Source organism: Hydractinia symbiolongicarpus, chromosome 9 (genome assembly GCF_029227915.1).
Source record: "Hydractinia symbiolongicarpus strain clone_291-10 chromosome 9, HSymV2.1, whole genome shotgun sequence".
Taxonomy (NCBI): Eukaryota; Metazoa; Cnidaria; class Hydrozoa; order Anthoathecata; family Hydractiniidae; genus Hydractinia; species Hydractinia symbiolongicarpus.
Window position 1 is genome coordinate 13,285,195 of NC_079883.1, and position 23,645 is coordinate 13,308,839.

Sequence of the window (23,645 nt, forward strand, 5' to 3'; positions counted from 1 at the left end):
ACACCCAAAATGCGATATATAAAGGGCGTGCAAACACGTGGATTTATCCACCTGTTCGTGCTTTAAAATGAATGCACGTAGCTTTATTTCGGTAAATATGTACGACGGGCGAAAATCTGAGGACCCGCGAACCCGTGAATTTTTTTCACAGCTAACAATTAATTTAAATTAATTGCACGTATTTTTTTTTCCAAAAATAATCTTCAGTGTAAATACAAAATAGGTATACAATGGTAAACAATCACAACAGAAAAAAATTTTTTAAAATATTTAAATGACGCGACATCCCCCAGGGCATCTTGTATATTTCTTATACATAACTTGTTTTCAGTAGAGGGTATGATATCTACAAATTTTTGACATTTTTGACGTTTCGTTTGAACTATACAAACACAAAATTATAATTTGTAAAGTGCTTTAAAAAGCTTTACAAACAACTCCACTGGATTCTCGATGGAGCTGTAGCAACTCAGCAGAACTCGTCTTTAAAAATTATTTTTAGTTTTGCGCATGTAGAATTAAAATAAATTCTTCTGCAACTTCGTGAGTTTTAAACGTGAGAGTGTTTTTCTTTCGTTGATCCAAACACAAGGGGTTTTGTTAATCAAATTATAATTTATTTAGTTAGCCCGACAAGAATATAAACCTCCTTTGTTTAGGGTGACTAGAACTTTATATTTTGAAATTTTAAGACATTTTAGGCAATTAAAGGTTTGTAGGAAACATTTCAACAGAAAACACTAAAAAAATGAATTATTTTCGGAGATTTCGATTTTAGGCGAAAATTGTGGAACTAGCTACTTTAAAGGTAGAGAGTTTCGCAAAGCAAAGTCTTTTGGCCTAAATCGCGAAAGTTAGGTCCCGCAAAGAATTTGATTTCTATAAATCGCAAAAGTTGATTATCGCAAAATATTTGTTTTTTACTTCATTTGCATTTGCACATATTCTCTGGAAAAAAGTGTGAAATAATACATAGCTGATTTTTAGTTATACCCAAGAATTCTCGCAAAATTTTTTATCAAAACCTTTTAGAAAACTGTATACAGCATAAATATTTTAGAAGATCGTAGGAGGAATCAATATTTGGTCCTAGATTAAAGGTTGTTTAGGAGATTTTAGAAGGTGCGGCTATCCTGTTAAACAAACACAACATGAAGAACGGAAACAAAGAAAAAAAAAGCTACACAAAAATAAATTACCTTGAAATTTTTTCTTTGTACATATACCATATAAAATAAAGAAATAATTATTTCAATTTATTCAAAGACATAAAAATAAATCTCCATAAAAAAATTCAAAACAGATAAAGTGCGTAAAAGTGATAGTAGTTGATAGCATAGCTCGTGACACCATTATGAAAAAAAAAATTAATCTCCGTGACAAAAAAACTACAAGAAGTCACACACACAAGTCAACAGGATAAAAAAAAGAAATTTTTAGAATATAAAAGCAAGCATATTATGTTAAAACATTAAATTTACAACAAGTACACAGAAATCCAAAAACATAATATTCACAGACAATATTAGGAAGAAATCTAAGCGATAAAATGACTCGAAACATTAATGAGAACCTTTCGTTGGTATCTGATTTAGCTTTGGTTTTGGTTTTTGAAAAGATTTATTCGTTACTGGCAAAGATAGTTTTTCTGCGTTACTACGCAAATTGAACGCAGCGAAGGGATCCCCGCCTGGGGGTGGGTGATATTTTGATTTCGACGGTGCTGTATGCCTTTGTTGAGCACCTGAGTGGGAAAAGAAGCCATGCCGGTTTGAAACAAATGGTTGATTTGGTGCAAATTGGTTTTGGTTGTGCGCATGAAACCCCGGGTATGCTGGCATTTGATTAGCTTGCATTTCTAAGTTGTGGCTAGCTTGTTGATGCTGTTTATAGTTTTGAGTAAATTGTTGCGTATTAAATTTCTGATTGGCCTGCGGTTGCATACTGTAGTTTTGATTGGCTTGCGAAAACATATTAAAGTTCTGGTTTTGATTGCTCTGCGGTGGCATATTGAAGTTTTGATTGGTCTGCGGTGGCATATTAAAGTTTTGATTGTTCTGTGGTGGCATATTAAAATTTTGATTGGTTTGTGGTGGCATAACCGAGTTTTGATTGACTTGTGTCGGCATACTAAAGTTTTGATTGGTCTGCAGTGGCATATTGAAGTTCTGATTGGTCTGTGGTGGCATATTAAAGTTCTGATTAGTCTGTGGTGACATATTAAAGTTCTGATTGGTCTGTGGTGGCATATTAAAGTTTTGATTGGTCTGCGGTGGTATATTGAAGTTCTGATTAGTCTGTAGTGGTATATTAAAGTTCTGATTGGTCTGTGGTGGTATATTAAAGTTCTGATTGGTCGGTGGTGGCATATTGAAGTTCTGATTGGTCTGTGGTGGCATATTATTTGGATTAGTCATATATACACCCACATCGTTTGCTTGCTGTGGTGTTGGGAACGATTGAAAATCCGTAAAGCCACCAAAATCGCCAAAATCATTTGTGTTTGTAACAGCCATGTTATTTTCAGGTTTGGTCTCAGAAACAGATAATGATGATGACATTGCAAAATCGTCGCTTGGCGCCGCGCTTTCAAAAGAAGCGAAATCCGAAAAATCGCTTGTCCTTTTCTTAGTTTGAATGTTATCGTATGCCGGTGAATTAAAACTTCCAGTTTGTTCGTTGTTCGAAATTGTACTTAAATTTGCAACAGTAGAGGACGAGTTGGGAGAGATTTTTATGGCGTTGAAAGTATCAGCGTTGGAAAAACTGGTGAAGCCACTTGTATCGGTGCTAGCTTTTTGCATGTTATTTAAGTTTGCTTCGAAATTTCCGAAGTTTGGAGAGGAAATTGCTTCTTTGGTCGTAAAATTACTCGACATTGACATAGTAGGGTCACTAAAGTCTGTAAACGCACTCGAATCAGCAGATGCAAAATTTGCAAAATCTGAAGCCGAATTATTAGACTGCGTCATTGAAGGTACATTGACATTTATAGAAGAATTGACCAAGTTGACGATAGAGTGCAAAATCGGTCGAGATGTTGACGTTAAATTGCCGTTATTACCAGCAACATTAACATGACCGGCCGTACTACTAACTGCGCTAAACTCACCAAAACTGCTGTCAGCGAGTTGGTTTGTAGCATGTTGACTTGAAATTGGAGGGGATGACAAAATAGTTGACCGGTTTCCGGTTTCACTATTTACATTTTTAAAAACTGAATATTTATCGTTGGGATCCACCGAAATGGTTTCTGGTTGAAGGCCAACTGTGGAAGATTGTAGTGAAAAGGTCCTTGTATCGACTGGGGACACAAGATTTTTAAACGCAGAATACTTATCATCCGGATGTACAGAGTTGCTACCGGATTGCGGTATCAACACGTTCGATGCAGGCCCGGGGACTTGTGCAGGTACGACTGCTTCAGCTGTTGAAATATTTGACTTCATTGTGAAATCATCAGTGTTATTGCCAACCGACGTAAAATCGGCAAATTCTGTAAAATTAGTTTCTTGGGTTGCTGGCGATGTTGCTGAGGTAGCGGAAGAAAAGAAATCTCCGAAATCATTTGCTTTTACCTCATCCTTTACTTCCGCCTGTTCGAATGCTTTAAAATTTGCAAACTTGTCTGTCTCGGTGTTTTCCTTACTAAGGCTAAAATCAAAAGGGTTCTTTAGGCTCGGTTCGTTTTGTTCGCCGCTTACTACGGACTGCGAAATGTCAGATGACGTTACGCTTTTGCTTGAGTTGGCGGGTACGAACTGCTTTAGGTGGTCAGACGAGAGCTGGTTTGATTGGATATTTAGTGCAGAAACATCGTTTTTAAAGTCTTCACTTGGACTAACAGAACTTGACTCGAACTGAGCAAAATCACCAAAGCTGCCGTTTGCTGTGGAGAAGTCCGAGAACTCGGTTTTCTCTTTCTCGCTACCTTGTAAATTACCGAACGCATTAAAAGCAAAACCGTCATCCTGTGATTTTGCATTAATTACTGGTGCCGTATCACATTTAACTGGTTCGGTCTGAAAACTTTCAAATCCTGAAAAAGCATCTTTACTTGTAGACGTTGATGAATATGGTAGCGTTGTTGTTATCGTCTCCGGAACTGCTTCAGTTACATTTGAAGAAAGCAAAATGCTATTGTCATCTGGCAAAGAACGTTCTAACGGCACTGCTATAGAATCAGCCGACGACTTTAAGACTTCGGCGTCAGGTGACGACTTTGAAACTTTGGTAAAATTTGAAAACGATGACAAGTCGCTCTGTGAGCCGACTGTCTCTTGCAACTCATACAAGAAAGAATACTTGTCGTTTGGATCTACTGGAACAACTGAAGCAGCTTTGTTACTTGCAAACCCGGTAAAAACGGCGTCGCCATTTGATGCAAGGTCACTGCTCGTGAATGCACTAAAATCAGAAAATCCATCTGTCTTATTCGTAGCATTTTTTTCTGCCAATTTGGACATATTTTCAAAGGGCATTTCCTCCGCATTTTTTAAAAGAGTTGGAGTTAACGACTTTATTGCATCATCCTTAAAATTATCTTTCGGAGGCACACGTGAATACAAGTTGAGCGGTAGGCTTGTGACGCTGGATATATCAGAGGACGGTGCATAGTTAATACTTTCATGTTTAGTTTCGCTAAGATTGCCCTCCTTTATTGTCCGTTCGAATTCTCCATCGTGGGTTCTTGCACTACTGCTACCACTAGTAAATCCATCGTCGCTTGAACTAAAATTGCGCAGCTGGAATGTATTGCTGGAAAGTTCGGTTGGCGAACTTAACGCACCTTCCAAGGGCGGTAGAGAGGAATGCGTATCTGGTTTGGCGTCAATTTGAAGCTCCTTTTCAGTGCCGTCACTTTTTACATTTCCAAACGCAGATAAATCGATATCGCATAAATCCAGGTTTACGTTTCCTAGAATAAAATCGCAAAAAAAATGCAAAAGGGTAACACAGCTTAGGTAAATATAAATCATGGTACAGATGTACACTATTTACCTTTAGCATCGTTATCTGCTGTTGAACTCCCTGTTATGAAGAAATCTAAGTCCAAGGACGCCGTTTCCGACGTCGGTTCTGATCCACTTTCTAAAACATAAAATTTACGTTACGTACTAATAAAAAGGTAGGGATGCTGCAGGTTGAAGAGACTTCACGCGGCATAAAAAAACGTTTAATTTCCTTTACTAGTCGTTAATTGGAAAAATCCAGGGGTTCGCCCGTCCTTTTTATACCGCATTGCGTACTTCTCGCTACTTGCGCAGCTAAGCTACCATTTTGCGTGACAGACAGACATATACGGGTATTATAATATAGATTAAACAAAACAATTAAGATTATGATTAAAATTCCCTAAATATGACATTACATGCTCAGACGGTACTCGTTTTAATATTTGGTTCTTAGAAAGATTTTATGTTTCCTATTGTGAGAAAAATTCAGATCACCAAAACATTTCCTCGCCAATCAGTGTTCAGAAGATGTGTAATAAGCACGCAATGTACGTCAACTTGTGCCATTACTTAATCGACTTTACTGGCTGTGATAGTAAACGCAGTTATCATCTCAAATTTAGTTGCTCTATTTTAAACCTCGTATTGATGTTGACAGGACTACTCTGCAGAACAACGAGAAACAAACACAACAAAATGTTGGGACAATGATACATGAAGTTTCTTTTATGTTTCGAGGTGCATAAGACAGATAATGTTAAAAGGAGAAACAACTCAAATCAAGCGTCAAATCGATAACATCTAAACAAGATCATGAGTTAGCAATTACCTCTTTTAATACTCGATAGCGACGGAACTCTTTCCACATGACTCTAAAACAAATAAGTACTAATGTAGTAAAACAATAGTCTGGTAACGAACTACAAATATCAGAAGTGCAGAAGCATCTCTCTATTTCAGTGACAGTTATGGCAACGTCATACTTAGTCCCCTCAAGACAAGAAAGACATAGTTGCATCTTGCAGGGTGGCCACACATTTACCATTTTAAAATTTTAGAACATTCTAGGAAAAGTTTTGGAAAAAATTTTAGGAGAAGAGAATGAAAAAAGATAAAAATCATTCCGTATTTTCGAAGATTTTGATAAAATTTTAGAAAGAAATAAAAATTTACGAAAAAGAAATTTTTTTTATAAATACTGTGTATGAAAACCAATTGTACATTGCATATTTTTTAGGTTTTTTAGTAGATTTTAGGTGTGGCCACCTCATCCTTTTCAAGTGATACACAGGACACTTCTGACTTTAGTTTGATCAGACTGTTTTTTTAAATGTAGGAGCTTGTATGAGCTTCCTTCCAACCCAGACACTTAACTCGATCTTTATGAAACTCAAAATTCCTGACGATTCCAATGGAACACAGTAGGAAGTCTTCATACTTAAAACTTTTATATGAGTTCATTAAATTTAGCTACTTCACCAAATTCGAAGCTGCCAAAAAACACGATAAGTAGAACTGTTTTCCTACCCCAACCCCCTCCTAAGAGCACGAGTTAAAGAGATTGAACTTTAGTTAGAACTGTAAACCTGACTTATTTCCCAATTAAGCAAATACAGATCAAGAACACGGAGAAGAGAATTTCATAAAAAATTTTCTTGTCCTGAAGTCGCAGTCTTATAATGAAGGATGGGTACTATATTTTAATAAGAAAACTAAAGACCTTACCTTTTTACTTTGGGCGAGAAGAGTGTTCTTTGATGGAACCACTGCAGCTGGTTCTGGTTGCAATATACCAAACGGTGCATCAATATCCTGAAAGACATGCAGTCACATACAGACAACTGAAAACGTTTTTTAATAAACACCCAATCTCTCATTTTTGTTTGGAAGCTTTTTCTCTAGTTTTTTAATGTATTTAAAGTTTTTTTAAGCGCACAAAGAAAAAGAAAATTTCTAGAAACAATCAAAGTAATAAAAAAAAACAACCCTTAACTTATCAATAAACATTAACACTCAAGGATGATGGATGGATTTTTAATGTTTTGAAGATCACCTAATAAGGGTTTCACACCTTGTTATCAAACATCTTTTTGGGTTTCCTTTCTCCTTTAAAAGCCACTAAAAGAAGTCTTGAATGTATCAGCACTTACGCAAACGGAATCAAAATGACATATTAAATCCTGAGAATCTTTTTTTTTTCTTAACTTAAATGGAACCCGAGATATAAAATGATGTTGGACTTACATTATAGAGCGCTTAAAAAGTTGGTTAACAAGTCTTAAAATTTTTTGAAAAGGCCTTTTCGTTCTTAGACCTGTTAAGGAGTGTGCATTCAAACTTTATCAACTGATTAACCTAAATTTTTTGTAAAAATGACACTTGTTTGCTCGTCCCAGGACTCATAATTTTTTGCTGACAACCCAATAACTTGGAGATGTGGATTTGCAATCAAAATTTTTTAAGTAAACATGCTTATGCAAGCTTCCTTAAAAAAATTATTGCAAACCAAGTTGCAGATCCCTTTAACTCAAAGCCCACTCTACAAAAAAAATTTGTTACTTACCAGGCTTCCAATTGATGTAGCCGGCGACAAAGATGGCGTCAGTCTTCCAACAGACTTGTTGTAGGTCTTAACAAATTGAACAGATTAACTAATAAGTAGGATTCTCATAAAAAAAGACTTAAGAATCAGAAAGAAAATTTAGAATTCTTTTTGAGAAGAATTCAGTAAATTTGTGTTAAAAAAATAGCAAAAAAACCCCACAAAAAACCCACCAGCTTGGGTACTTTAAAATCAAATATTTAAAAATAAACAAGAAACAACTCTTGACCATATGTAGATAATTTGTCAGCCCTTCTTTTAACATTTCACGTCTTTACAGGATATCTGGATGAACGAATTATTAACTTGATGAATTTGTTGTTTTTTCACACATCCTGAGATATACACAAACCACTATGCAATTTTTGAAAGTGAAAGGTGTTTTCCTAGGTGCTCTATGAACCACTAGCTTGTGTTATACAATTACTTGAAAAAAAGAAAAAAACAAATCGCAGCATCGCCGCCATTTTTTTTTGTTCGGCATTGCCTTATAGACACAATTAATTTTTAATTAATTTTTTGCTGAAAAAAGGCATTATTTTATTTTACAGCCTGCTAAAACTGATCTTGTTTTCCAGTCAGCTTTTTTGCCAACCAACGACCAACGAGTAATGAGTAATGTTTTTCTATATTATTATACTATATTATTATATTATATATATTATTATACCCGTATACGTCACGCAAAATGGTACTGCAAGTAGTGAGACGCACGCACTTCGGTATAACAAGGACGGGCAAACCCGTAGATTTTTCCACAGTACAGTACTAATTTTTTTAAATTATTAGGGGTTTATAAAAGTGACCTGAGAAATTGCGCTTTGTAAGCTAGTTACAAAATTAGATTATGTATATATAACTCAACCTAATATTTGCTGCAATTAAACAAAACCCAAGAGATATTCGATTAATTTTAGAAAAATACATAAAAATAAAATAAAAGAACAAAAAAACAAAACAATGAACACAATAAACTTCTATTCCATTTCAATGCATGGAAATCATTTACATTAAAAATTTTATTTCTGTGGAAGAAAGTACATCACTTGACATGAATTTTTATTTTTTGAAAAAATAATCAGAAACAGCGTATAACATGCTTGCTTTCTTAGAAGCACTTTCTCTCTCATACCTCTCTTGATTTAAAATTCCCTCGTTAACTTTATTCACCTCCTGAGAAGCCATACCTTTTTATGGATAGTCACATAGTCCAAATCAAACGACACAATCTGAGTTTTGAATGAGTCTGAAACAAAATACATATTCAACCATCTGTTACCATCACCACTTTCCATCTGTAAATCCTCCCACAAACTAATTTCCTCACTAAAACAAACAAACAAAAAAAGATGACAGAGTAAACACGTTTGCTAAGCAACAGGCACTAAAATGTCATTTTAAAAGTGATTCGCATTTTACTTTATTCATTGCTGAAACATCCTTAAACACGCCAACTTTTAAAAAAACATGACAATCTAAGGTGTATTACGAATCCTATGTTCTTGTTGAGAGTCCTGTATTCTGTCTCAGTCCGTACAGCACATGAATTCTTCTTTAATATCCAATAAAAAAAGAAGAAGTAGAGAGCAGAGGTTGTTTCTGTGTATGTTCGCTTTGTGAAAAAAAAAAGTGTTCACTCCATTTTCTTTACGTAATTTTGACTGATTGTTTACAGTGATACCACTGGTTAATTTTGTCAACTAGTTGGTTATAATAATAAATAAGTAAAAATATGCACATCTGATCCTTGAATTGCATTATTATCCTTGCAAGAGCTCATTTCTCGTGAGAAATACAAACAAGTTTACAAATGTCTCAAGATCCTAATGATTTTTTTTAAAAAAAAAGCTTTCTTGCTATAAGAATCGCGAAAGCGATAAATAAGATGAGAGCACAAATACATATAGACCAAAAACCTTAGGAATATAAAATTTATTTAGGAATATAAAATTGGGACAAGCAAAATAGTGAACGGAAGAACTTACTCAGGATTACTGCTATTGTTCAGATGACACAATAAATCATACAGTCGCTTGCGATTTACATCCTTGTGTGCATCCAAATAAGGAAAGCATGATGCAACCACAGTTAAACACTTTGAAACCAACTACGCAATGACCAAAATAAAAAAAAGAAAACATTTACAATGAAACAAGCATACATTTGAGCTATGAAAGCAGTGCAATCACAGCAATCGCTCAACTAGAAAACCGCCTAAGATATCAATCCTATTCTGGTGCTGAAAGCTAAGCAGAAAAGAAGATTCACACATTACTCCCTGGCAAGACCTTCTGCACCGGAAGCAAACGCTTCATCACAAGGCTACCATTCGACTTACATAGTTTTCATGTTCCATGTTACGCAGATACATAGTATCAGTCACCAACATTTTTTAAAACACCTATTTTTTTTACTCTTTGAGAATATTTTCGTTTTGTCTGGAACAAATTTCACTGATTTTGTATTTCATGCTTTGTAAATTTTGTAATAATATATACAAATAATCAAATAATATCCCAAATAACAATTTCTGAAAATTTATACAACCTCAACCCCAACAGTATTAACAGTACGAATAATATATAACATAAATATATATTGTCCTTGTATTCAAATATGAAAAACAAAATCGTCCCATAAATTTTCCCATTAAAGTATCTGTAAATTATATACCTGTTTTGTTGAAGCATTGTTAGAAGAAGTTGGAAAAGCATTCCAGCTATTATCCGATTTTATATTAACAATATTAGGAGAAAAGTTTGCAAAGCCACCAAAATTATCTGTTTGTTTTGATGTACCAAAGTCACCAAATTCTTTACTTTCAGTAACAGAGTTACCATCTTTACTCTCTTCTATCTGTGCTGTAGTTTCAAAATCACCAAAATTATCTGTTTCGTCTGATGTACCAAAGTCACCAAATTCTTTACTTTCAGTAACAGAATTACCATCTTTACTCTTCTCTATCTGTGCTGTAGTTTCAAAATCACCAAAATTATCTGTTTCGTCTGATGTACCAAAGTCACCAAATTCTTCACTTTCAGTAACAAAATTAACATCTTTACTCTCTTCAATTTGTGCTGTAGTTTCAAAATCACCAAAATTATCTGTTTGTTTTGATGTACCAAAGTCACCAAATTCTTTACTTTCAGTAACAGAATTACCATCTTTACTCTCTTCTATCTGTGCTGTAGTTTCAAAATCACCAAAATTATCTGTTTCATCTGATGTACCAAAGTCACCAAATTCTTTACTTTCATCAACAAAATTAACATCTTTACTCTCTCCAATTTGTGCTGTAGTTTCAAAATCACCAAAATTATCTGTTTCGTCTGATGTACCAAAGTCACCAAATTCTTTATTATTACCAACAGAATTAACATCATTCTCTCTAATTTGTGCTGTGGTTTCAAAATCACCAAAATTATCTGTTTGTTCTGATGTATCAAGGTCACCAATTTCTTTACTTTCAGTAACAAAATTAACATCTTTACTCTCTCCAATTTGTGCTGTAGTTTTAAAATCACCAAAATTATCTGTTTCATCTGATGTACCAAAGTCACCAAATTCTTTATTTTCACTAAAAGAATTACCATCTTTACTCTCTCCCATTTGTGCTGTGGTTTCAAAATCACCAAAATTATCTGTTTCATCAGATGTACCAAGGTCACCAAATTCTTTACTTTCAGTAACAAAATTAACATCTTTAATCTCTCCCATTTGTGCTGTAGTTTCAAAATCACCAAAATTATCTGTTTGTTTTGATGTACCAAAGTCACCAAATTCTTTACTTTCAGTAACAGAATTACCATCTTTACTCTTCTCTATCTGTGCTGTAGTTTCAAAATCACCAAAATTATCTGTTTCGTCTGATGTACCAAAGTCACCAAATTCTTCACTTTCAGTAACAAAATTAACATCTTTACTCTCTTCAATTTGTGCTGTAGTTTCAAAATCACCAAAATTATCTGTTTGTTTTGATGTACCAAAGTCACCAAATTCTTTACTTTCAGTAACAGAATTACCATCTTTACTCTCTTCTATCTGTGCTGTAGTTTCAAAATCACCAAAATTATCTGTTTCGTCTGATGTACCAAAGTCACCAAATTCTTCACTTTCAGTAACAAAATTAACATCTTTACTCTCTTTAATTTGTGCTGTAGTTTCAAAATCACCAAAATTATCTGTTTGTTTTGATGTACCAAAGTCACCAAATTCTTTACTTTCAGTAACAGAATTACCATCTTTACTCTCTTCTATCTGTGCTGTAGTTTCAAAATCACCAAAATTATCTGTTTCGTCTGATGTACCAAAGTCACCAAATTCTTCACTTTCAGTAACAAAATTAACATCTTTACTCTCTCCAATTTGTGCTGTGGTTTCAAAATCACCAAAATTATCTGTTTCATCAGATGTACCAAGGTCACCAAATTCTTTACTTTCAGTAACAAAATTAACATCTTTACTCTCTTCTATCTGTGGTGTAGTTTCAAAACCATCAAAATTATCTGTTTCCTCTGATGTACCAAGGTCACCAAATTCTTTACTTTCAGTAACAAAATTAACATCTTTAATCTCTCCAATTTGTGCTGTGGTTTCAAAACCACCAAAATTATCTGTTTCGTCTGATGTACCAAAGTCACCAAATTCTTCACTTTCAGTAACAAAATTAACATCTTTACTCTCTTCAACTTGTGCTGCAGTTTCAAAACCACCAAAATTATCTGTTTGCTCTGATGTACTAATGTCACCAAATTCTTTGCTTTTAATAACAGAGGCAGAATACGTTTTACCTTTAGCTTGTGCTGTAGTTTTAAAATCATGGGCCTGGCTTATGGTACTGTCTGATGTTAACTGTTTAGTATCCTCACCTGGAACACCATAGCAGTCGTTAGGCATGTTAAATTCTTGCATTAGACTGACTTTCAGATTATCTGGTTTATTATCATTCAAATACATCTTATTTGTGTCTATAATTGTAATATGTTCTTTTTCACAAGAAATTTTCTCATGATCAAAAATATCATCAACATGGTTATTGTCCTTAGGTTGATTATCTATTTTGGCATTTATGTTTCCAAACGTTTCACTATTGTTCGCCATATTTGTGTCTTTGTTGACAACTGGAACGGTACTGTTTATCACATTTAATCCTTTAATATTAGTTTCTATAGAACTAAAGTCCCCAAAATTATCAGATGCAAGAGATTCAAAACGATTGCTAGATGTTCCTTGTTGAGTAATGTTTTCATTCATTTTATTTGTGAAGATATCAATGTTGTTTTCAGTCTGTTTATCATTATTAGTCATTGTGTCATTTTTAAAATACACATTGTCGAAATTATCATTTAGATTTGAAGATGATGCAAAATCTGTAAAATCACCGAAACTAGTGTTTGTTTCAAGTTCGCCAGAGGAATCGTCCTTGTAAAATAATCCAAATCCTGATTTTTCCTCAATTTCTAGTTGTGATGTCACAGGAAGTCGCAGTTGAACAGAATAATCTAGTTTTGTTGATGTTGTTTTTGTGCTATTATTCAAGGTATTAGAATTGGAAGCATCCTCATGCTGACTAGTAGAGAAATTTGAAAAGCTTCCCCATTCGTTGCTTTTTTTCTGTTTAACATCTTCAGTACCATTAGATAACACTGTCTGACTACTTGCTGCTGGTGACAAGGGTGGGGGCGAAAACCTATTCCAGTCACTATTAATATCTGTTGCACCTGCAGATTCGAAGTTTGAAAAATCTCCCCAGTCATCTGTGGTATTGTGTGTAAATTTAGCAAAACTTTCTGAGTCGAGCACCACATCATCCTCATCATTCATGGGAGGAGGCTCAGTATCAAAAACAGGAACAAAATCCATATTTTTTCTAAAAAAGAAAGTTCTGATGTTTTTATACAATTCATACTAAAGGGTTTGGTATTTTAAGAAGAGACACATTGTTTTGCTAAGTAACGTATACAAAATTAATTGCCAGAAGGCAAAAAGTCAACATTCTGTAAACCATTAAAAGATATTACATGTGCTGAAAGGAATTATAATTCTAAAACCTGCTTAGAGCTTACAGTAACATCTCTTATAATAATACGGAGAGTGTGTCCGTCTGTCTGTGACAGGCAAAGTGGATGTCTTTATTTTCCTTTCATGTTGCGGAAATTTTTTTTTAAGTTATATCCATTTTGCTAGAGGGTTTACTTTGTTTACATCACAAGATCAAAATAGAGCAACTTGATTTGCTGAAATAAATTTAACGGCTTTCTTTACAAAAATGGTGTCCCCCGACACCGAAATAAACAACAACAAAAGAATGGTCCCTTTGTCTTGGAGAAAGCGCAAAAAGTAATTCAGAGAAAGATAAGTCCAAGAAGTGAAGTAAGAAGTGGTAGCTAGAGCTAGAAGTAAAGTAGTAAAGTTAGAAGTAGAGAATAAAGGTTAGAGTTTAAAGTGGATTTGAAATCACAAATAGTAAGAACTTTCATGTTTTCAAACGTTTAGTTTTTATGTCACTGAAGCAAGCAGACTCGCATTTTCCAAGAAAAGCCTCAAATTCTTGAAGTTTTATATTTTAGCGCTTTTTTAAAAAAAAACCTAGCCACCATATTTGTTTACATTTTGTTGCATAATTAATGTCTCCCCTGGCGCTTAACTAATGTGTTTAAAATGCTACATAAAGCTGTTAGCTGACTAACAAACGGAAATCTTTGGTACGTGAACTTACTGCTCATTGTAATGTTATTATTTTTACATTACTATTGTTTCTCTTTATATGTGTTTTACTAAGCATAAATAGCTAGCTTTAGTTTTAGCTAAGTGTTCCCAGTTTAAGTATATTTAACTGGGGGTCTTAGCACTGTTAGCTAGCTAATGTTAGCCTCCAACAATGCCTGCTCCCTCATCCCATGGCTAGCTCTAACCTATGACTTATATTGTTATTCCTCTTTTTTAATTATCTATAGCTAGCTACCTTAGTTTCCAAACTTCTTGTCTTTTATGAGCATGAATTATGATGTAACAAGCTAGCTAGCTACTTACAAAATCTTTAAAGACTTTAACTTTTGCAGATGTATTTTCTTTTCGCATTTCCGGTAAACTTTACAAAGAGACCACGTGCAATATGACAAGTGAAATATTTTTTTTTTCAGAATTTAAAGCATGTGTGTTAAGTTATTTTTCATTCTTTTGTTCTGACATCCTGTTTAACTTTTCTTCAGCCTACATGTAAAATGCCAGGTTATTTTTACAGGGAGTTGTAGACATTTGATTGGAAATTTACATGGGTTTTTGACTTTATTGTAATTTACGAGAGGATGAGAGGTTGTTTGTTTATGTTTTGTTTGTGTTGCAAACTGCTGTTTTTTAAAATTTTGTGTAAACTCTTGTGGGAAAAAGACCACATGCAATATACTGAAAGAACAATTTTTTGTGGAATTGGACTCCACTAAAGGCTGTTGTGTAAGCTAATGGCTTTTTCATATTTCGTATTAAACTTTTGTGAGGGAGAACTAAATTATATGTGATTTCATTTTTGCTGGAAGAAAGTTCCATGGTTTCATGTTTTTGTTAAGAATTTTATAATTGTAGTATAGATGACTTGCTATAAGCATTTTTTATATTTTTTTCGGCAGGCAAACAGTTTTTTAACCAATCAGATCTATTAAAAAGAATTATTAGCCAATTGGATTGCTTTATTTTGCCTGCTAAAAAAATAAAAACAATTATAAAAAAAATATTTCAAGATAGCAAGTCATCTATATATTAACTGTGTTTGGTGATGATAAAAAATTACTAATTGTTCTGACAAAAACTTTTTTTTTATATTTTATGAAATGCCTGATTTTTCTATAATTTGGTGTGTTTCATAACCTTTTTGTGGAAGATTTATGGGCAATGACAGTATAGAACATGCTAAATGAACTGATTTTTGTTGATTTGGGTGCGCTCTTCAAAAACCGATCTTTTTTTACATTTTGTGTAAACTTTTGTGAGTACTGACCATTACACAATTTTTTCCAAAAATAATATATATCTTTGTTGATTCAAAATTTACTCCTTCTTCTTTTTCACATTTTGTTTAAAATGGTTGACAAATGTCACTGCAGATCATCATACTAAGAAAAAAAATTTGTGTTCTTAACCGGTTAATTTTTAACATTTTTTGTATATTTTTGGGGAACAGCATACAGTAGTATGCAACCGAATAAATGATTTTCCAGATATAATTTTGATGTTTTGGCACTTCTGATTGAAATATTAAAGGTTTTCAATGTAATCAAACAAAATCATTATATACAATGTTTTGAGATGTGTTATTTGTGACTTTATTATTACTGTTGGTGTTGTACATGATTCTATATATCTATCAGCTTTTTAAGCTCTACACATTGGAAGCAATGTGTCAATAAATTTGAGGAAAAAAGTATTGTGTATTGACGGGTCCTGGCACACATCATCAAAATACAAGTTACGATTCCCTTTTCCAATGTACTCCTCCCCAAGTGGATTTAACATTACAAATTCTTAACAAAAATTTTTTCTGTATTTTAGAGGACTTTACTGACGTCAACAAAATTTTAAAACTTTAAAACACTTATATCTCCTTATGCGTTTCTGAACACATATGATCCATCCTGTATTTTCTTTTTTATCAGCGTTTCAATCTGTGCGCATAACAGGCAGCAAATAAACTACATTTTGCCAATTTTTTTTATATGCACTGCTGACGTTAGCAAAACCTGCAAAACAACCTATAATCTTCTGTCTGAGTGGATTCTTCCACGGGACTTATCGACTAGTTAATAGAATATAAAATGCATGCTGTTATAAGCTCCAATTCCATCTATACAGTGTTCATTTAGATGTTGACCTCCTGACATTTTTCGGCATGTTTAAACTAAAAATATTGATATTTTCGAATTTTCTTCACATTTTTACCTACAGTTATGGCTGATAAACTGGCAGACTGTTCAAGAAAAAAAAAGCAATATACATAAAAAAAATCAAAAGAAGAAAACAAATACAGACTAATGCTAAAAACTGACACTGAAAAACATATTAATAATTTTAAAATTTCCACTACTTAGTAGTGGAAAGCTTAAAATTCTTGATATTTTGTCTATATTTTCAAAATATTTCTGACAATTCCAGACTAACATTCCTGACCAAGTGGTCGTCTGTTATATTGCAGTTTCAGTTGCTTAGGTTTTAACCTGAATCTTATCTTCTCCTTAGCAACTCAGTTGTTTATAAAGAAAATGTAAATCCAAGAAGTGGATCATAAATTTTCACATGTAGGCATTTACTACAACTATTCAATGCTATGCCATATTATACGTTGGTTATGGCCTGTCTACAGGAAAAATATGTATTTGTTATATAGCAATAGGAGTATTCTAAGGGTAATATGGAATATTATGTTATATAAGTTGGTTATGGCCTATCTATAGAAAAAAAATGTATTTATTATGCAGTGATAGCGAGTATTCTAAGGGTAATATGCAACATTATGCGGATTATCTACAGGGAAAATATGTATTTCTTATTTAGCAATAGAGATTATTCTAAGGGTAATATGCAATATTATGCCATAATACGTTGGTTATGGCTTATCTACAGGGAAATATGCTTGTGTTGTGATGATGTTGGATAATGAGGGTTCATGTATCGGGTCCATTTGTTTGGAGTATTTCAACAAACATGTGTCAGACTTTTTATGTAAATGAATTATCAAGCAGGCCTCGTGCAAAGACAATTTTTCCATCTTAACCTATATTACAGTTCCAGTGCTAGGTCCTTTCCATTTATTTGATTTATATTTTTGCAAAAAACATCTGTCAAATTGAGTGCAATATATCTTGATTTAGGCTTCAAAGCATGTCTGCTTTTTGATGATGACTCAGCTTTTATGTATGCTCTTATGGCAGCAAGCAAAGTGCTAATATGCTTTGCAAATACTTGGTGTGTTATTGTACCTTTGAAAGGTAGTGGTAAATCTCTCACTGCATTAGGAAGATTAGGATTTTGACCAAATATAAGTTGGTAAGAGCAAAACCCATTTCACATTTGAATGCAGTTCTTTGGATTTATGGCCCATTCTAGAACCATTTCCAAAGACACTGTTGGATTTTTTGCCAGAATCCCAGGCATCTGTCTACAACAGCATGAATTCTCTGACAGATTCAGTTTTTCCATGGACTTTCAGCAGCTGTGTTGAGAATGTGAATGTTCAAATTCTTTATTCTTCATTGGCAAACTCACCACCATCACCAAGAACTATAAAAAACCAATGGTTTTTTTATCTTTGATAATCTTGTGGTGGTAAATCGGCTGTAGAGATCCACTAATACAAAATGTTTATGTCTTTGGTTCACTTTTTTAAATCCATAGCCACAGTCTCATTAAATTGATTTGGCAAAAGTAAGCAAACTGCTGGTTGGGGCAGTGTTTTATGGAATTTCTGGCATATCTCACAGCAGGCATAGTTAACTTCATCTGATTTTTATCATCTCAAACATCTGCATCAATCATCAAGGCTTTCAATTCACTTTATTTTCTCTTTGTCAAAAGGAATACATCAATGCCCTGATGAGGTAAGAGAATAACGGAGGAAGCACACATAGTCATGCCAGTGCAGAAGAACAGCACTGTGATAAGGATATTATTACTGCAAAGAAACAAGAGATACATAACTGGAGGAATTTTGGTGGTTACGAGGAAGTTAGAAATTTAGGACAAAAGACAATTTCCACTACATGGGTCATTAAAGAGAAGAAAATTGGAATATACAAAAAAAAATTTAATAGCACTTGTTGCGAGAGGATTTGAAGAGAAGCAAATTTTACAAGTTGAGTCATCAACTGCCCTGAGAAAGAACATTAAAGAGTTCTGATATCAATTTCTTGTTTGAAAGATTGGAAACTATGCGTATCATGAGGATACAGTACTGTAAAAAGGTATCTTAACATCGGGATCTTCTATCGTGCGCGACGCGAACGATACGAGATAGCTTTTTGAGCATGATTTTGTCTCGATAGAAGTGAATCATATCGCATCTATCAGGATGTCGCGATAGGCTCGATCTATCACGTAGTATTACTCGATAACGTTATTTGCATTATAATACTTATTCTAAATTAAATACTGAACTTCAAACGAAACAAAACAATGCTTAAAAGAGTTTCTTTTTTTTCTATGATAATTTAGGAATAATAATTCTTGTGTGAATAAAGTTAAACAAAGTTGCCTGAATTTCGACGAAAGTAATAAGGAAAATAAATATTTTTCGCTAGGTTTATCTGGAGGCGTAAAACGTTGTTAGTTTACACACATTCTTATATAAGAATCATTCTTTTTTTTGTTTGTTAAAAATCAACATTTCGAGCCTTGAATAATTCTTAAGTTTTTAAAATGCGATCCAAAAAAACATTTCTATCGTCGTTCTTCGTTCTTAAACTTTTAAAATGCGATCTAAAAAAGCTTTTCTATTGCCGTTCTTCGTTCTTAAGTTTTTAAAATGCGATCTAAAAAAGCATTTCTATCGCCGTTCTTCGTTCTTAAACTTTTAAAATGCAATCTAAAAAAGCTTTTCTATCGCGGTTCTTCGTTCTTAAGTTTTTGAAATGCGATCTAAAAAACATTTCTATTACCGCTTTTCGTTCTTAAGTTCTTAAAATGAAATCTAATTTTATTGCAAAACATCTTTTATGCAATCTTTTAACTTGAAAGAACTCCAAGCCTTCCGTGAGAGGCCTTATATAACGTTATTAATTTCTAAGAAAATCATGACGAAACTATACATCATGACAAAACTATAGTTCTTGGATTCGTGGATCTAACGATAAAAAGCAACTTTCAAAATTAGAATGTTTTTTTACAAAAAAGTATTTAATTTCTTTACTTTTTTTAAAAATAGAAATTACACTAGTTAAAATGTAATACTGCATGACTTCGTCGATACCATTTAGGAAACATAATAAAAACAAGGTAGAATACGCTTGTCGTAACACCCTCCTCCGTTATTAATTTAAAATATATAATTTTAATGCTGCGAAAGACTCTAAATATTGTCAACTAAACTATAGTCTGTAAAAGGATTTTGCACTTAGATTTTGATTTTCATATAAGACTGTGCAAAAAACATTAAAAGAACACTAAAAATTTTTATAAAAATTATTTTTCCTGTTTTTTTTTTATTTTAAGTGGGAGGAGAATGACTTGCTGTATAAATTTTGAAACAGCACAAGAAATATTCTTGCTGTATAACTTTCAAAACAGCACAAGAAATATTCTTGCTGCATCTATAAAAAACAAGTTTTTGAGCATGTAAGTATTTTTATCTTTTCACCTTGACAGTATTTAATAATTCAAAACAAGAGACCAAATTTATCCAAAAAATTTTTAGTGAGACAAATTATTATTATTTTTCCCTTCGCAACAAAAAATATTAACTGCGTACGTGATGCAATAATACATGAAAAAAATGCTTGTCGTAACACCCTTCTCCGTTGTAGACACTGTATTGAAGAATTAAACTTATTATTTAATTCTATTGCAAGCAATATTATTTAAACTTATTATTTATTTTTCATAAAGTAAAGTTTATTTTTTTTATAACAAGACGGAGTGAGTTTATTTTGAAAGTTTTTCTTATAATAAAAGGCGTAATAAGTGTGAATAATATTTGTTAAACGAACTTCGTTAATAAACGAATTTTGTCATTTGTAAAAAATATTTAAATATAAAAACCTAATTAGTCCAAATAAAATAAACGAACTTCGTATAACGAAATAAACGAATTATACGAGTATGAACATTTTGAGACAATCCCTTATTTTTTTCTTTACGCTGTGATTTAAGAACAGTGTAATAAAATTATTTCTTTCGAGATTATCGTTTAATTTATTTTTTTTCTTTGTGCTACAATTTAATAAGAACATATATTTAATTAATTTTAACACATCGCGATGTATCAAGACTGCCTATCGAGGAAGCGCGATAAGGCTTCACGCGATAGAAATTTAGGAGCAAAAAAAGCTATCACGTACCAATCGTGACGCGCAAGATACGCGATCCTTGATCCACGATGTTAAGATACCTTTTTACAGTACTGTACGATCCGAGATCCTATCGTGACCATTTTGATAGAAAAAATGTTAACGAAGAGCTTCGCGATAGTCGCGATGTACCTAAAAATAACGATGCTATCACGATCGTCACTATTATCGTGATTGTCGCGATGGGTCGTGAATAACATTAAAAATATTAAACAATATATGTGTTTTTCTGATCTTGTGTCTTTGTTTTTGTTTTTTTACATTTACAAATTCTTTTGCATCTTGTATTTTTATTAGAAATTGGATTTTAGAAATAAGGTGACTTCAACTTAAATACTTGTTCTACGGACGAAGTAGATAGTATTTTACGGTCTGTCGGTCAGCGAAATAAAAATAATTTTATCGAGAATGTATCAATGGTCGAAACAACAAAAAATTAAAACAACAATGGAGGAGGGTGTTACGACAAGCATATTTTTCTATGTATGTTTTGCTTGTATTAGCGAATGTTAAATTAGCGAATGTCCGATTTAATGAAAGTTCATGAAAAAATAATAATGTATGGTCGGAACAACAACAAAAATAATAAGAATAAAAAATAACAACGGAGGAGGGTGTTACGACAACTGTTTTCTATGTATTTTTGCATAACGCACGCAGTTTATAATCTAGTTGCGTAGGAAAAATAATAATAATTTGTCTCACTAAAAAAATGTAACTAGTACTAAAGGTGAAAAGATAAAAAAGACTTGCATGTTGAAAAACTTGTTTTCAAAAGTTATGCAGCATGTTTTTTTGTGTTGTTTCGAAAGTTATACAGAATATACCTGTGTTGTTTTGAAACATATACAGCAGATTATACTTAAGGCTGTTTCGAAACTTATACAGCAAGTTATTATTTTCCGTTTAGAATAATAAAACACAAAATTTATTTTAATAAAAAAGTTATATTAAAAAAGTTATATTTAAAGTCTTTCGCGACATTAAAATTATTTATTTATTTCATAACAGAGGAGGGTATTACGACATGCATATTTTACGTTGTTTTAATTATTTTTCTAATATCATTGAAAAAGATTTAATGATATTAATTATTTTTTCTAAATGATATCGACTAAGAAATTTAAGATTTTAGCAAGCAGCGTAATTTTAAACATATATTAATCATAACGAAAGAGGGTGTTACGACATTCATAATCTTTTTTTTTACGAGATGGGACAAGAAAATGTTTGTTTGTTGATATTTTTATTATTATTTTTTATTGTGAAAGTTAGGGTCGGGCAGTCCCGTAGAACAACTAAATAAGTTATAGTCTAAACAAGAAAAAGCTTATGACAACGAAAATATTTCTGATTTAAAAAAAAAAACAACAACAATTATTCATATTTAATTGCGCTATTTTCTCATGACATTAATTATGTGATTTTTATAATGTTTAAAGATGTATCATGACGGTCGCCATATGGATCGCGTAAGTCACGATGCATCGTGAAAGTCGACCCCAAGATGGATCGCAATCTTCACAATGCTAAAAAATTTTACTATTGCGACAGCATCGTGAATCGTGCGCGACACGCATGATCCACGATCCACGATGTTAGGCGTCCTGTAGCTATAACCTAAATTTGTAGGCGTACTGTAGCTATAACCTAAATTTCTGACAATTGATTAAAAAAATATATTTCTAACGCTGCCTTGAAAAGCTGTCCCTTAATACCAATTTTACCGCCTGCTTTGAAAAGCTGTCCCTTAATACCAATTTTTCTCAGGTTATAGATACGCCATTTATAAAGAAAAGCAAAAAATAAAATTGTATGATTTGATACAAACCTGGAATTTCTCGCCACTACTACGTTGCCATTTTTTATGGCTGATTCGCGGAAAGTTTGGTTGTTTCACCCGGGGTATTTTTTATGCCTTGCGGATTATCAGATTGATTGTTTTTAATACATTGTCATTGTTTTATTTTTCTTTTTTCCAAATGTTTCCTGTTCCTTACAGAGATTATGATTCAAATACTTTTACTACATTTGTTTTAGAAGTTCGCTACTTCGAAAGTAAATGTTTTTGAATTTTTCTAATATTAAATAACAAGATCGCTCGCCGTAAAATTATTCAGCACTCGTGTCTATTTTACTCGGAACCAAAGCCGAAAATTTGTTTTTCATTTTTACCAGTCCAGTCAAGTCAAGTTGAAGCAGACAAGAGTGAAGTAAAGTTGATCATCTAGAACTAGCTAGAATTTTTCCCTGAGCAACATACAAAGATTTTTTTCTCTGCTGTCCTGCTTGTACTTTATCCCTATTACTGTACATGTTAAAGAGGACCTCCGACCTCAAAAAAACTTTTTCTAATAATTGTGGCTAGAGATAAGTTAGAAATATTGTATTATTTTTTGCTATTTTAAGGGAATATACTAACTTCGGCAGTAATGGCAACCTTACTCTCCAAAATGATTTAGTTCAGTGGATCCGAGTCAACCAGCTTGCCATTAAAATAAAAAGATTAAAATTAAAACTAACTTCATCATATTTTTGTGTTGCAAATGGGAGAAAAGACAAAGAGACAAAGTTTTTTTTTAATATGACTATTTTTCATTAGGAAGTAATCTATCAAGGGAGGTACGTGGTTCTTCTCGTACCTCACATAATTCAGGTACGCGATAGGGCATAAGGAATGCGATTGCATACCTTGAAATGAGAAGCTTGAGCCATAATTCCCTCAAATGGCTTTGGCTAACCCAAGGCTATGATAACATTCACTTACTCCCATATTGAAGAGTAATAGCCACTAAGCTATGCTGCCACAAAATATATAAGAATTAACATGAAAGAGACTAACAAAGATAATACCAGAATAGCTTTTACAATATTTTCCTAACTTCGCACTGTGTAAACCCTATTCTTTCAGGAGAACTTCAAGGGTCCATAAAAGAACTTTGCAGGACAATCTATATTATATAATCTATGTTTTAATGCACACCATACACGTCTAAGCCGAAATGGTAGCTGCGAGCAATGATAAGCAAATTTATGTGG

General features: G+C 33.0%; 1 protein-coding gene across 1 annotated transcript; it reads right to left on the minus strand.

The window, feature by feature from the left end:
* Positions 1-1,183: 1,183 nt before the first annotated feature.
* LOC130658021 (uncharacterized) lies at positions 1,184-22,628 on the minus strand. The gene is made up of 9 exons (XM_057461045.1): positions 22,438-22,628; positions 10,231-13,426; positions 9,543-9,664; positions 8,745-8,883; positions 7,519-7,584; positions 6,681-6,767; positions 5,785-5,827; positions 5,002-5,091; positions 1,184-4,918 (listed from the first exon to the last, which is right to left on the minus strand). The coding sequence occupies exons 2-9, from the start codon at positions 13,417-13,419 to the stop codon at positions 1,563-1,565; spliced, it is 7,092 nt and encodes a 2,363-aa protein (XP_057317028.1). The 5' UTR covers positions 13,420-13,426; positions 22,438-22,628; the 3' UTR covers positions 1,184-1,562.
* Between the last annotated feature and the right edge of the window lie 1,017 nt (positions 22,629-23,645).

Excerpts from the sequence above, each read along its gene's own strand:
- LOC130658021 (XM_057461045.1), bottom strand. The coding sequence starts at position 13,419 with ATGGATTTTGTTCCTGTTTTTGATACTGAGCCTCCTCCCATGAATGAT. Across the intron at positions 5,092-5,784 it reads GCTATCGAGTATTAAAAGAG|AAAGTGGATCAGAACCGACG; the intron begins GTAATTGCTAAC and ends TTTATGTTTTAG. Across the intron at positions 4,919-5,001 it reads AGCAGATAACGATGCTAAAG|GAAACGTAAACCTGGATTTA; the intron begins GTAAATAGTGTA and ends ATTTTATTCTAG.